At 42.8% G+C, this 14,369-nt stretch overlaps 1 protein-coding gene across 3 annotated transcripts in view; it reads right to left on the reverse strand.

Moving 5' to 3' along the window:
• Positions 1-260: 260 nt before the first annotated feature.
• Positions 261-14,369, reverse strand: part of RCL1 (RNA terminal phosphate cyclase like 1) — a 69,483-nt gene continuing 55,374 nt past the window's right edge. Inside the window, exons 8-10 of one of the 3 annotated variants that reach the window (XM_017851486.1) lie at positions 11,782-11,885; positions 1,303-1,392; positions 272-1,212 (exon numbers count right to left, since the gene is read on the reverse strand). In XM_017851486.1, coding sequence (XP_017706975.1) covers positions 1,341-1,392; positions 11,782-11,885 — 156 coding nt within the window. In that variant the 3' untranslated portion in view covers positions 272-1,212; positions 1,303-1,340. Of the gene's footprint in view, positions 1,213-1,302; positions 1,393-9,398; positions 9,405-11,781; positions 11,886-14,369 lie in introns of all 3 variants that reach the window. The other 2 variants (XM_017851488.1, XM_017851487.1) reach the window with 2 other exon arrangements.

The raw sequence follows: 14,369 nt of genomic DNA on the forward strand, positions 1-14,369 counted from the left end.
TGCAGTCCCCAAGCATACAAGTTCTTTGGCTATGATGCAAACTTGTAACATGCATAGCATCTACCTGGGCCCCTCCATGTCCACTGTGAGACCTGGGGAGCAGGGGAAACCAATGTAAACATGAAGCTCACGCTATGCTGAGTAATAAGAAGTAATAAAGTTCTTTATCTCTGACCCAGGGTCCTCATGTCTTCTGGGAGCATCAACGAAAAAGTAATAATCTAACTTATTAGCTTGCAAGGGTAAAATCCCTGACTCTATTACACTTAGATCCTTAAATGAGGAGATTTAATGTCTTTACATTATACATTTCAAAGGAACGAAACACCCTTTAAGAATTTTCTCATGGAGATAGCATTTACATCACAGAGCTATTGTGAAAATAAAACAGGAATGTATAGCACACCTGGAATATAAAAAACATCCCAATAACTTTACTTGGACCCCTGTAGTCACCCATCCCTCATATATACATCCAATGAACCAGATGAAGATCAGTGTCTATGTCCATGACAGCAATCTATTCAGAAGACAAAAGATAAATAGTCTAATATACCAGTTTCTGACATTTGCATAGCACTGCAGGGCTCATGAAGAGCTGCCACCCATATTATCTCATTTAATCCCTACAACAAAAACCGAGGCTCAAGGAGGTAAGTCCTTGCAGAAAGAACAGTAACAGACTCCACAGGTTTGGAAAACAGCCATATGACAGAGGGCCAAGGAAGCCTACAATAGTAGGCTGAGGAAGCACAGCAGAACTGCAACTATGAGACTGTTCTAGCAGCATGACTGTGGCCTGAAGGCACATTCTTCCTCCAGGCAAGGCAAGGGAGCTCTCATGGTGACTGGGCCTCCTGGGCAATGGCAGAGCCACTGGAGAAACAGCTGGAAACCACATGCTACAGAGATGTCTTTTATTTGTATATTGATATTTCTTCACAGAAAATTAAGCACGTGGCTATCCTGTCCTGGATTAATCCATTTGGACTTGGTCCCATTGGTGTCCGTGGCAGCGTCTGCTTTGTCTGGAGGCATTGGGGCCTTATCTTGTGATGGTTATCACTTGAGGGTCTTGCTAAGGTTGGAGAAACCAATGCCAACACAGGTCATCAGCACTTTATCTCCGCCCTTGAGTTCTTCACCACATGGCTTGGTTTCAATTTTAAACATAATCTGGAAAAAGCTCTTCAAATGCCGCAAAATTCTATCCTAAAAGGAAATAAATAAATAAATAAAAGGCAATTCATTAAAAAAAATTATCCTCTACCATCTAGAATCCAACATTTTAAATTGCCAGACCTAGAGAGCTGAAGTTAAGAACTTCTCATCAAATCTGATTAAATAATACTTCTTTTCAGCCAGCCAGTTTCCAAAGAAGATTGAGATAGTCTGCAGAGACACACACAATATAGCAAGATAAATTAAACCGGGGAGGGGGGAAAGGTTAGAAGTTAGCACATGACACATAAGTCATTTAGTTCAGACCTAGCAGAAAATGGACATAAATATGGTGAAGACTTTTTTTTTTTTTTTTTTTTAAAAGAGACGAGGTCTCACGATGTGCCCAAGCTGGCCTCAAACTCCTGGACTCAAGCAATCCTCCACCTCAGCCTCCTGAGTACCTGGGACTACAGGTGTGCCACCATACCTGGCTTAGGCAATGATTTTTGAGTGGCCTGTACAAAGACAGAAACACCTGTTTCCATGATTCACAGCACCATGACATACAAAACAAGCACAATGACTACTGATGCTGAAATAGACAAGTCTCTCCCTTCATTCTCTAATAATACCTTTGCATTTACTTAATATTTATCAAGTGCGTACTGTATGCTAGGCACTGTTCTTGGTGCTTGGAATATTGCACTCAAATGAAAAAAATTAAAAATAAAAATCCTTCCCTCATGAGGATTTCAATCTAGTGGTGTAGAGACAAGATAAATAAATTAATTATTCCTGAAAAGTGCTATGTAAGGCCGGGCGCGGTGGCTCAAGCCTGTAATCCCAGCACTTTGGGAGGCCGAGACGGGTGGATCACAAGGTCAGGAGATCGAGACCATCCTGGCTAACACAGTGAAACCCCGTCTCTACTAAAAAAATGCAAAAAACTAGCCGGGCGAGGTGGCGGGCGCCTGTAGTCCCAGCTACTTGGGAGGCTGAGGCAGGAGAATGGCGTAAACCTGGGAGGCGGAGCTTGCAGTGAGCTGGGATCCGGCCACTGCACTCCAGCCTGGGCGACAGAGCGAGACTCCGTCTCAAAAAAAAAAAAAAAAAAAAGCTATGTAATGTAAACAAAACAAACAACACAGATGGGGAAGAACTGTGGGTACGACAGTATTTGTACAAATTTGGCAGAAGGCAATATTAAATAAGGTGGCCGGGGAAGTGTGCACAGTAAACACGACAAGGACAATGGCATCATCACAGGGTGACGGCATCACTCCAAGAGTACCTTGGGAAGAGCAATTCTGTGGATGAACCGCAGTGCAGGTACACAGGCTTCTAATTGTCTTGCCTGGCAGACCCAGCATCACCTTAACTAGCCTGATCATAAGACACACCTGAACAGTTCATTAAATACACAGGTTCCTGAAGGTTCTGGTGAATTTGCAACTGGTATGAAGTGTCCATATCCATATGGAAGAACCCAGAATCATAGGCCACACACAAAGCTGATTCCTTCCTACCCTCCACCAGACCCCGTGCTCCCCGGTTCATAGAGACCAATTCTTGTTAACAAGAATCCCTGGCAATTCTCACTGGGCAAGGTTAGGGAACACTGGCTTAGTGAAGAACAATGGTTTGCACACCTATAGTGAAGTATTACAAAAACCTCGCACTGTACTGTCTCCCAGTCAAACCAGCCAAACTCCCCACTCTGGCCAGATGGCTCTCAATCTCAACTGCACGTGGAATCATCTAAGGAGTTTTAAAAACACTGATGCTAAACACATAGATCAATGGAAAAGAGAGTCAACAAATAAATCACACAGTTATGGTTAATTTCCTCAATGAGGAAAGCATACTCATTTCAACAAAGATGCTGGAACAACGGGATATCCACAGGTGAAAGAATGAAGTTGGGCCCCTTCCTCACATCACACAGAAAACTTAACCCAAAAGAGATCAAAGTCGTAGCTATAAGAGCTAAAACTATAAAGTTCGAAAAAAAAAAAAATACAGGAGTATTCGTTACCTTGGGCTAGGCAACAGTTTCTTAACCATTTCTTAAATACAACACCAAAAGGATGGCAATAAGAGACAAAATAAATAAATTGGACTTCATCAAAATTAAAATACTTTGCGCATCAAATGCACCATCAAGAAAATAAAAAGACAACCTACAGGATTGGAGAAAAGATCTGCAAGTCATATTTCTGATAAAAGTCAGGCATCTCGACTATATAAACAACTCAATAATAAAAAGACAAATAACCTAATTAAACGATGGAAGAGTACAGGCGTGGCACCTCATACCTGTAATCCCAACACTTTGGGAGGCCAAGGCATGCAAATCGCTTGGGGCCTGGAATTCAAGACCAGTCTATTACGACCCCCATCTCTACAAGAAATTGTTTTAAAATTAGCCAGGCATGATGGCAGGAGCCTGTAGTCCTAGCTACTCGAGCTATGACTGCACCACTGCACTCCTGCCTGGGCAACAGAGTGAGACTCACTAAAAAAAAAAAAAAAAAGAAAAGAAAGAAAAAAAAGAAAAAGATGAGAGAGCTAAATGGACATTTCCTCACAAATATCCAATAAGCACATGAAAAGATGCTCAACATCATTGGTTATTAGGCAAATGAAAATCAAAACCACTATGAAATATCACTTCATATCCAATAGGATGGCCATAATAAAAAAGACATACAATAACAAAAGTGTGGGTGAGAAGGCAGAACCACCAGCACCCTCATACACTCCTGGCAGGAATGTAAAATGGTACAGCCACTGTGGAAAACAATCTGGCAGTTCCTCAAAATGTTAACCAGGGAGTTACCATAGGATACGGTAATTCTACTCTTAGGAATATATACAAGAGAAATGAAAACATACACCCACACAAAAACTTGCATACAAATGTTCATAATGGCATTATTCACAAGAGTCAAAACGCAGAAGCAACCCAAATGTCTATCAACTGATGAATGCATAAAGCGTGGTACATCCATTCAATGGAAGATTTTTTTTTTCTGTCATAAAAAAGGAATGAAGTACTGATACATGCTACATTGATGAACCCTGAAAACATCATGCTAAGTGAAAGAATCCAGTCACAAAGGACCACATAGTGTATGATTCTAGCTACAGAATATGAAAAAGCCGCAACAGGCAAATCTATCAGAGGCAGAAAGGAGATTTGTGGTTGCCTGGGGCTGGGGAGAGGGGGAAGAATGGGAGAGACTGTGAGTCGGCACAGGGTTTCTTTCTGGAGGTAGTAAAAATGTTCTAAAATTAGATTGTGGCTGTGGTTACACAAGTCTTTAAACTGTGTACTTAAAAATGAGTAAATTGTGTCGTATGTGAATTGTATCCCAATAAAGCTTTTTAAAGTAAAGAAATCAATACATATTTGCCATGTTATAAAACAACTGATCCTGGTTCTCACCCCTACTCGGTGTATACCAAACTACATATAAAGCCTGAATTGATGAATTTCCCTCCCATCCCCATCCCTCTGTGCTAAGAGCACTGATCTAGTCAAAGGAAGGAAACAGCTATATGGAGAAAAGGGGGCCTGAACAATTCCTGACCCTGTGACTGAAGTGACCAGTGCATCAGGGGCTAAGAGATGAAACATTAACAACCCCAGAGAGCAGGAGTTCTGGTCAGTGCTGGATGCTCGCAGAAGAAATCTCCCAATTCCTTGCTTTCCTTCCACCTAGGAATGTGCAAGTTTATCTCGACCTTTAAAATAACATCACATTTGTTAACTTTTCTATGAAGCCTTTGCTAGCCCATAAAGCCCACCCCAAACGATCTTTCCCACCCCTCCAGGTTTCCATAGCATTCTCTGCTCATGGTGTCTAATTAAATGCTTATGTAAAACTGTCCCCTTCCCCCTCATTAAATTATTTAAGCACCTCAAGGACAACGCTCTTCTCCATCACTGAACCTGTTATTCAAACAAGGCACTGTATAAGGTTCTCAGTAAAGAGGCACAGGATAGAATTTAGGAGTTGGGGTAATTTTGGGAAACAACTTTCAACATTCTTGGCAATTAAGGGAAGTCAGCTTTCCCTGCTGGCTTTCCTGTCTTACTAACCAATTAAACTTTTGTTGTCGTTGTTGCTTTCTATCCATCCCACCATCTCCCCCATCCTGTCCTACGGAAAAAAGAAAACACATCAAACCATAGATAAACAGTCCACATCTGTGGGCAAAGCTTCCAGCTGGCGGCAACCCGGAAAAAGCCAGCCATCTCACCCACTCATCTGCATCTGAAGGAGAAAACAAATTGGTCTCTCCTTTGCTGCTGCCTCAAACTAATACAGGCCTGGGGCATGCTCTGCTCCCAGGATCTCACCCAGCCTACTTCACTCTGAATCACTCAACTGTGCTTGAAAAACCAGACACCCTCCCCAGCTGGCAGAATTTCTACGGGGCCTCAGCTTGCTTCTGATCTCTTGGAGAAGGATGGGAGGAACACAGGCTCAAGTGTGCAGACTTGTGTATTTGCAAGTTTGGGGTATTTGTAGCCTTTGGAACAGTTAGAAAAAGCAAAGTTAGTTCCACTTTTTACATAATGTTCTGCCAACCCCTCAGCCTGTCCAAGGAAGACTGTGTAAGAGACCGGATTAAGGTACATTTCAGAATCTTTCCCCTACCTCTAGCCCCATTCTCCCTATGTCTCTGGTAGCTGGGATACTGAAGAGCAAAATGCTCAGAACCTGAAAAATCACCACAGACAATATTAAATCCCAGCAAACAACCTCCTTAAGAAAATGAAAAGCAAATGAAGAGTAAGCTCGCCCTGTATCTACATGCACTAACAAAGTCTCGTCCAGTGCTGATCCACATCCTTCTCCACAGACCAACAGCTCTCCACAGCTGCAGCTGCACTGAGGCACCGCCTCTGGAGTTCACATTTCCCTGCCCCTCTCTTCCACAGCACTATACTGGAGATTCACACTTCCTAGATAGAACCACAGAGCCACACAGCCAGGGCAAAGAGAGACCCACCGCTCACCGAGAGCAGCTCTGCCCCTCAATGAGCAACCACCCACACAGCGCAAATAGTAGCTTTTCAGAAGAACCATTCTGGGCAGTAGGGGCTCTATGCAACTCCTGTGTACAGGATTTTAACACCTGACATGTGATTATCTGCAGTGAGGCTTTTCCTTCCCCCCCAGGACAAAATGATTTTCAGAAAACAAAAAGCAACTGACTTTTCTACGAAAGCCTCTCGTCTATTTGACAATTAGGTTTCAGAGAATTCTGGAGCACAGAGATAACTTTTCCTATGTATTTTATTTTATTTTTATTTTTTATTTTGTTTTGAGACGGAGTCTTGCTCTGTCGCCCAGGCTGGGTTGCAATGGTGCGATCTCAGCTCACTGCAACCTCCGCCTCCTAGGTTTAAGCGATTCTCCTGCCTCAGCCTCCCAAGTAGCTGGGATTACAGGCATGCACCACCACGCCCAGCTAATTTTATATTTTTAGTAGAGACAGGGTTTCACCATGTTGGCTAGGCTGGTCTTGAACTCCTAACCTCATGATCTACCCGCCTTGGCCTCCCAAAGTGCTGGGATTACAGGTGTGAGCCACCGTGCCCGGGCTTCCTATATATTTTCAAAAGGTGAGTTGTTCCCACTGCCACTGCTGGTCAACAGGAAAGGCCATGAGGCTCATGGTCATGGGTCCATTGAATCCCAAGTGACCAGGATTTGACAGGCTGCCAGATCCCACCCTTAAACACAGCCCCTCCCACCAGACCCCTCTTTTGAAGCATGTGAGAGAATGGGGTGAGGGCCCCTCCCACCAGACCCCTCTTTTGAAGCATGTGAGAGAATGGGGTGAGGGCAATCATGGGGTAATCTCTGGCAGCTCCCACAGGCACAAACCACAACAGAGGGTCCTGCGTCCTGCTCCATCAAGCCACCTGGTTTCTATGCCACTGGATATGAGACAGAGCTGAGGGTACCTACATCTCAGGTGTAAGGAGATGCTCTGGAAGTTGAGGGGAAAGATCTGGAGATAAGAAAAGGATCTGCTGGATGGAGTCCCTATAGTTATTACATGGCAGCTTTTAAATATACTACTGATGCTTGTTCTGCGAAATAGTGGCTTTTCCAAAGACCAGCTGACCTCTGCTCCAAAAATGAAGTTACTACATTGTTACTAGAGCAGCAGGAAACAGAGAACCAGGCTAGCTGCACTGTCAGGAGATGGGGTCCCAGGCCCAGTTCAGACAGGATCTCACCATGAGCAGGTCATTGACCTCTTTTTTATCTGAGAAGGAAGCTTATCACTTGCTTTTACCATACACCAAATATGTTCTGGGGCTCAAACATCAGGTGACGGGGCTTTACAGTATTTAAACGCTTCACAAACCTAAGACACAGTGGTACTGTGCAAGCTCATGGAATGCAGTGAGGCCACTGATCCCAAGGAGTGGCAGGCTTGGCTGGCAGTTCCCAGTTTCCCCATTGGTTTCCTCACTGGTTCTTCAGAGGGCTGTGCTTTAGACTGAGTGGGCCAGGAAGCCCCAGTCAGTTTGTGTTTAACAAGGACAGTGTCTTCTAACTCCTTAGCACTTCCACAGTCGTGGAAAAAGGTCATTAATTAAAGTCAGAAAAAAAAAAGTCATGGTTTATTTTAGATTTCCAACTAAAGATAGAAAGAGATCATTTCACAGCAGAATTTGAAACAAGGACTTTGCTGAAAAGATGTAGCATGGCATCCTGCCTCAGGCAAGGTGCTTTGAGTCCAGCGATATGGATGGAATCCCAGCTGTTACATAAAAGCACAGTGGGTAAGGGAAGCAGTGACTGGAAGAGACTGTCCAGGTCTGAACCCCACTTACTGTCTGTGTGATGTAACTTGGCATGTAACTTGACCTCTCTGTGGGCATGTAACTTGGGCATGTAACTTGACCTCTCTGTGTCTCAATCCCATCACCTGTAAGATGGCACACATGATAGTACTTGCCTTTTTTGCCCTTATAAAGTTATGATGAAAACCAAATAGGCTAATATGTGTGAGCACTTAAAACAACATCTTGCACACAGTAAACATGGTGCTTTTTAAATAAACATCTACCTTAGAGAATTCTTAGGATCAATAAGATGTGTGTAGTTTGCTCAGTAATGTGACTAGGGAAAGTCAGTCATAAAAATAATAACTAGAAATTAAAAATTTTTAATCCATAATTTAAAATTAATGGATATAGATTTATAGGTAGCTGGGCAGACCACTCACAGATGACTTAAACCCTAAAATCACCCAAAGCAAGTTTACCAGGCCTCCTGGGGTTCAAAGTGACCTGACTGGGCTACTCTGGCCACACTGCCTATGGGGTAGTCCTGCTCCTCAAGGAGCAGTTTAAAAAATAAAAAAAAAGTGACCTGACCAAGGGACTGGACTGCAGCAGGGTGAAGGGGTGTCCAGGCAGAAACCACAGCACCCAGCGCTGACAGCTCCTCAGGCACATTGCCAGGAGCATAAGCATCTGACTTCATCTAAGCTTCATTCCATTTCCACAAGTCCAGGACTTCAGGACCATGCACCTTATCTACAAATGACACCAAGTCTCCAAGATGCTAAATACCATTTCCATGGTCTCCTGGTGGCAAGTGGCAGAGCCTTAAGTCCAAATAGGCTGGACTCCAAGGCCTGTGCACTGGTAGAATGCAGAGAGCTCTGTAACTGCAGTCTCATTCCACAAACAATTTCTGAAAGTGCTAATTAAGATGCATCTTAATTTTTGCTATTTTTCTTGCTGTTAATCCAAAAGTATAAATCCTCCCTCCCTAAACTATAAAATTAAGCTTGTTGAATGGAGGGTGCAACCACTGTCACTAACTGTAAGCCACCTAAAACTCAAATTTAACAGAAATAGAATCTTCATATATCAGAGATTATAAAATAATATTTTATTCTACTGAAAAAAAAATCTCTTGGGCCTTTCTAAAAGAGTTTCACATTGGCTGGACGCAGTGGCTCACGCCTGTAATCCCAGCACTTTGAGAGGCCGAGGCAGGTGGGTCACAAGGTCAGGAGATCGAGACCATCCTGGCTAACACGGTGAAACTCCATCTCTACTAAAAATACAAAAAATTAGCCAGGCGTGGTGGTGGGCGCCTGTAGTCCCAGCTACTCAGGAGGCTGAGGCAGGAGAATGGTGTGAACCCAGGAGGCGGAGCTTGCAGTGAGCGGAGACCGCACCACTGCACTCCAACCTGGGCAACAGAGCAAAGCTCTGCCTCAAAAAAAAAAAAAAAGTTTCACACATACAGACTTACTTTCTCAAGTAGCACAGAAAACCACCAACAGCAATCCCAATGCTCTTTCAATAGCCATTTAAAATCTATTTTATACAAATGAAAACAGGTCCAAACTGCTTGAAGAAATGCTTTTTTTTTTAACCAAGGAAGGTCTTGCTTCTGGTTTTCTTTAGAAATCTGAGGTTTCACAAAACAGGTTTCTATGACTTTAACTGCACATAAAAATAAATGTGTTAGTTTGGTCTCCAAAGCTCTTGAATCCATCTAGAATAAACTGTTCCCCCACTATGATGGTCCTCACCATGGATTTCATCCCTTTTTTATCCTCAACTGTATTCACAAATACAATGTTAACTTTGCCTGCTGTGTCCTGCCTTTGCCCTTCATCTCTCTGTGCTGCTGGAGCTGTCCACAGTGATTAGGGGCAGAAAGAGTACTAAACAGATCCAGCTTTCTTGAAAATAGACTCCCTTAACCGTCCTTATGCTAGTTTATCAAAAAGAAAGGAGGCTTCCCTTTCCCACCCCAGCAGACCCCTCTGCACAAAGCTCTGGGAAGCAGCAGAATGTCTCCAAGCCCCAGCCTCAAGATACATCATCTTACAATTTGTGCTACTCCTTTAAAGCTCCATTAAGAGCAGGACACTTTGTCTTCCCACGAGAGGAAGTCATTTTAGGCAAGTTTTCTGAAGAAAAGACACTACAATTAATGTTTGGTGAGAAGATGTGTTGAAGAGGACACAGGAACTTTTAAAAATGTCCAGTCACATCTCGAGCATCTCTGCAAAGCTTGAAAAGATTATACAGGTCCTGGGGTCAAATTGAAAAATTTCCAAAAGCAAAAGAAAAAAAGTGTCAAGAAAAAAAATATATATATATATTCCATTTTCACAGAATGTTCTGCCAAACCCCATGCTCCAGGACCACACACACTCAAGACAACACCCCACACCCCATACCGTGTGTGCAAGCAGGACTTCTCCAGGCCTGAAGCAAGGGCTGGGAAACGGCAGCTATGAGCCCAGCTATAAAGCTGGCGGGGCCATGGTGGTCACATAGTTGGCAGCCGCCTCCAGTGAGCTCTCTACAGGAAGCAAGTCTCTGTACCTAGGGTGCCGTTCTCCCAGTCTTCATCTCCTCTCCAAGTACTTAACTACCAAGTCTATTTAACAATGTTTACTACTGATGTTACCATGCCATTTAGGATTACTCAATTTTAGGTATCCTGTCCTGCAAAATACTTTTACACAAGCTATCAGGAGATAATGTGGTCCTCATGAGTTTCCTGCTTACCAGTCTTCCCTCTCTGCTAACAGAATGTATTCTCTTCCATTTTTCTGTTCCAAAAAAACCCTCCTACCACCAATTCTGGAAAAAAAAAACCTCCAAAAGAATTTATTTCAAGCTCCTGGTTTTCATGTCCCCAAAGCCACAGCCCAAGGCTGCATAGCTCCACCGCAGTCCTCACCCCTTTCTCAATGTGATGGCACCACCATTCTTCAGTTATCACAGTACTGTACCTTTCAGATATACAGCATCGGTACCATGATAACCGAAAAAGGACAGTTCAGTCTCATATCTACCTGAATATTACCCGCCACCCAGCTCACCACCCTCAGATGGCCCATATGATGATCTCTAAGTATACAAGCACGTGAACACACACACACACACACACACACACACACAAAATGTCAGTATTCAAATAGGCTGTTTTTCGCAACCTCATTTACTATCAACAGGAAATGCTTCTTTCACGGTGTCATTTATAATTCAAGTCTTCTGACACCCTATTCTTTTTGCAGAGTGCTTGCTTTCATACCACAGCAGTCAACTTCTGCTAACATTCAATGGTCCAAACTCACTTCTACAATTCCCTACTAGTCCAGTAGCATTAATACTAACTCTGTCTTTCGTCATCTTTTCCAGTGAGCTCATACCCCATCATCTTAGACAAAAAGCCTGTTTTCCCACAGTAAGTTAGACAGCTAAGGAAAATAATGATTTTTAAAAAAACTAGTAATAAAATCCAAGCTACACCAAACCAGGAGTTTACCTCTAACCTGAAAACAAAACCTAAAGCACGAACAAAGTAACTGCCCAATAGAGATCATGCAACTTTAGTTCCATGGCACTGAGGAAGGAAAGAAAGGCAAAAATCCTTGTATGTAAAAATAAACACCAGATTAAGAGTGATAACTGCTGGCTGATTTGAGGATAAATACAAGCAGGTGTTCATAGTGCAGGCTCTGTGCAGCACAACACCTTTGTCATTTCGGGCAATGAGAAAATTAAACTGGACAGAATAACGAGGTTGAAAAAGAATAACTTACGTGTAGGGAGACAGAGGGCCTAGCAGGACTTTGGAAACATCCTGCTGTCCAAGGGTCATGAGTAGTAGCGCCAGACTTTGGTTGGTTGAATCTACACATCCACCCTGTAAACACAAATTAATAATTGTACAAACCAGAAAATGGAAAGCCAACAAAAGAGAGGAGAAAAAAAATACAGAAACATACACTCATAATATCAAAATCCAAAGTTCAAGCAACAATAAAACAGAATACAGGTCTTATAAGAGTAATCCTTACATCAACTGACTGTAGAGGGTTAAACTAACAATTAGAGCAACTGTAATAGTTGAGACTATCAGATTCAAATCTTCTTAAGTGAATCTAGTAAAAAAAAAAAATGAAACTTTCCTTTTGTAATTAAAGCAGCAGCAGGAAGACATCATCTTTATTGAGTATATGAAAAAAAAAAAAAGCTTAATCAGTTCTAGAAGATGTAGAGTTAATTCCAAGGGTTAGGTGGATGACGCTCATATTTATTTAATCTGTCACAGAACAACAGTCTATCTGACATGAAACGGCCTTTTCACGGCCTTACTTTTACACTTATTCAAATACGTTCAGGAAACTGCTTGCCATGCTCTATGAACTTCTCTCCTTTATCTCTTCCTGAGTTCCTTAAAACTGAAGAATCATTAAGGTCAGATCCCTTCATTCTTATTACTTATGTATAAAATTATGCCTTCCATCCCCTTTTCCTTCCCTTTCTCCCAAATTAACAAGCAGAACAGACTTCTCTTCAAACACTTTCTCCTGAGTTACAACTGCTTAGGTTGCCTTTCTAATTTTGTTTTTTCTCAGTCATTTTAGCTGTTTTGCTTCCACTAGATGCATACGTAAGTATACAAACATGTGTTCTGATCATTCTTTCAGGAATAACTTTATTTAAAACATATTGTACATAGTGAAAGAAGGATGACCTTGAATTTCTACATATTTTGCACAGGTCACAATTAGAAATCCAGTCTCTGACCAAGGCATGTTACTATCCAAGGCTAGACTGAACAGGATAGGTGGCCAGCAGTGCTGTTCATGTGGGTACAACTGCCCCTGCCTCCTTTTTAAGGCATGTAAGGTAGGAAATAAATCCATTTTCAGGTGCATCTCTGGCTGTCAGAAATCATTTAGTAGCCCTAATAATGGTGAAGGAAATAAGGATTGATCTAACTGCTAGCCTTTATGAAAATCTATTGCACGTCCCTAAACTACCTAAGTTAATAAAGGACAGGGAACAACATTTATATCACACAGCAAATTCCAGGACAAGGACAGTTCATTTTCCTTTTCTACCCAAAAAGAAAAACCTGACCCATGGAAAATACGACAACCAACGAAACTGTTTTACAGATCTTGCTCCCTTTCATAAGACAGCCTAAAATTAAAGTGTTCTCTTCAGTCTCTGCTTCCTATCACTGTTGTTATTTCACCATTCACTGGACCAGTATTTTAATGCAAGAGATATGCTAAGGTCCCTGTACAGGACATCATGGAGGAAGTGGTAGGAGCTATCACCCTACCTATGCCAGGGTGGGTAGGCAGGTGTCACCTGCCAGATACCAGAGGGGGGGCTTTAGGAGTCAGGACTACTTGAGACAGCCCTGGAGGGATGAGCAGGGTTTGGGGAGGAAGGAGAACAGAATGATGGGGAAAAACAAAATGCCAGGGCCAGCAAGGCGGCCAGGCGACCAGCCTAGATGGCACCACTGCTGCCTGTGGAGAAGCACATACAGCATAGAAAAGGTGGGTAGCCCAACTAAAGCAGTGCTTTCTGAAATGGGTCGAGAATTCTGACTTTGTTCCAGGAAAGTGAGAAGCCAGTGAAGGTCTCTGTGCACATGAGCGAAGAGATCAGATCAGGATTTTAGGGGAAGATTTAGGCTGAAAAGGATGTCAGGATTTGGAAAGAACTTCTCCGCTGGAAGTGCAGAGAGCCAGTAGCCATAATCCAGTTGTGGGGTGGAGCAGGGAGGCAGGCAGTGATTAGAGCAGAGGAACAAAAAGGCAGTTCCAGAAAGCCTGGGACAGAATCAAGAAGGCTTGGTAACCGATGAGGCATAAATGGAATAGGAGGGATTAGATCAGAGGCTTCAAACTTGATAAACTGTGCCTTCAAAAGGTATGGATTTTTTACCACTCATTCAATCCATGTCACATCACAACTCTACAGAAAATTAATCAGAAAAACGTGAAGTATTTCCATCCTTTTAATAATGAAAGATCATAGACACACAAAGGAAGTTTTCTGAATAACTAAAAGAAAATGAAACTTGGTCCAGGCACAATGGAAGACCGAAAGTAGATCTCAACTAAAGAAAACAAAAAATTGCCAGGCACGGTGCCTCACGCCTGTAATCCCAGCACTTTGGGAGGCCGAGGCGGGTGGAACACCTGAGGTCAGGAGTTCAAGACCAGCCTGACCAACATGGAGAAACCCTGTCTCTACTAAATATACAAAATTAGCCAGGCGTGGTGGCGTATGCCTCCAGCTACACGGGAGGCTGAGGCAGGAGGATCACTTGAACCTGGGAGGCAAAGGCTGCAGTGAGCCAAGATTGCGTCACTGCACTCCA

This window comes from Rhinopithecus bieti, unplaced genomic scaffold (assembly GCF_001698545.2).
Source record: "Rhinopithecus bieti isolate Rb0 unplaced genomic scaffold, ASM169854v2 scaffold_32740, whole genome shotgun sequence".
In the NCBI taxonomy this organism is placed as follows: domain Eukaryota; kingdom Metazoa; phylum Chordata; class Mammalia; order Primates; family Cercopithecidae; genus Rhinopithecus; species Rhinopithecus bieti.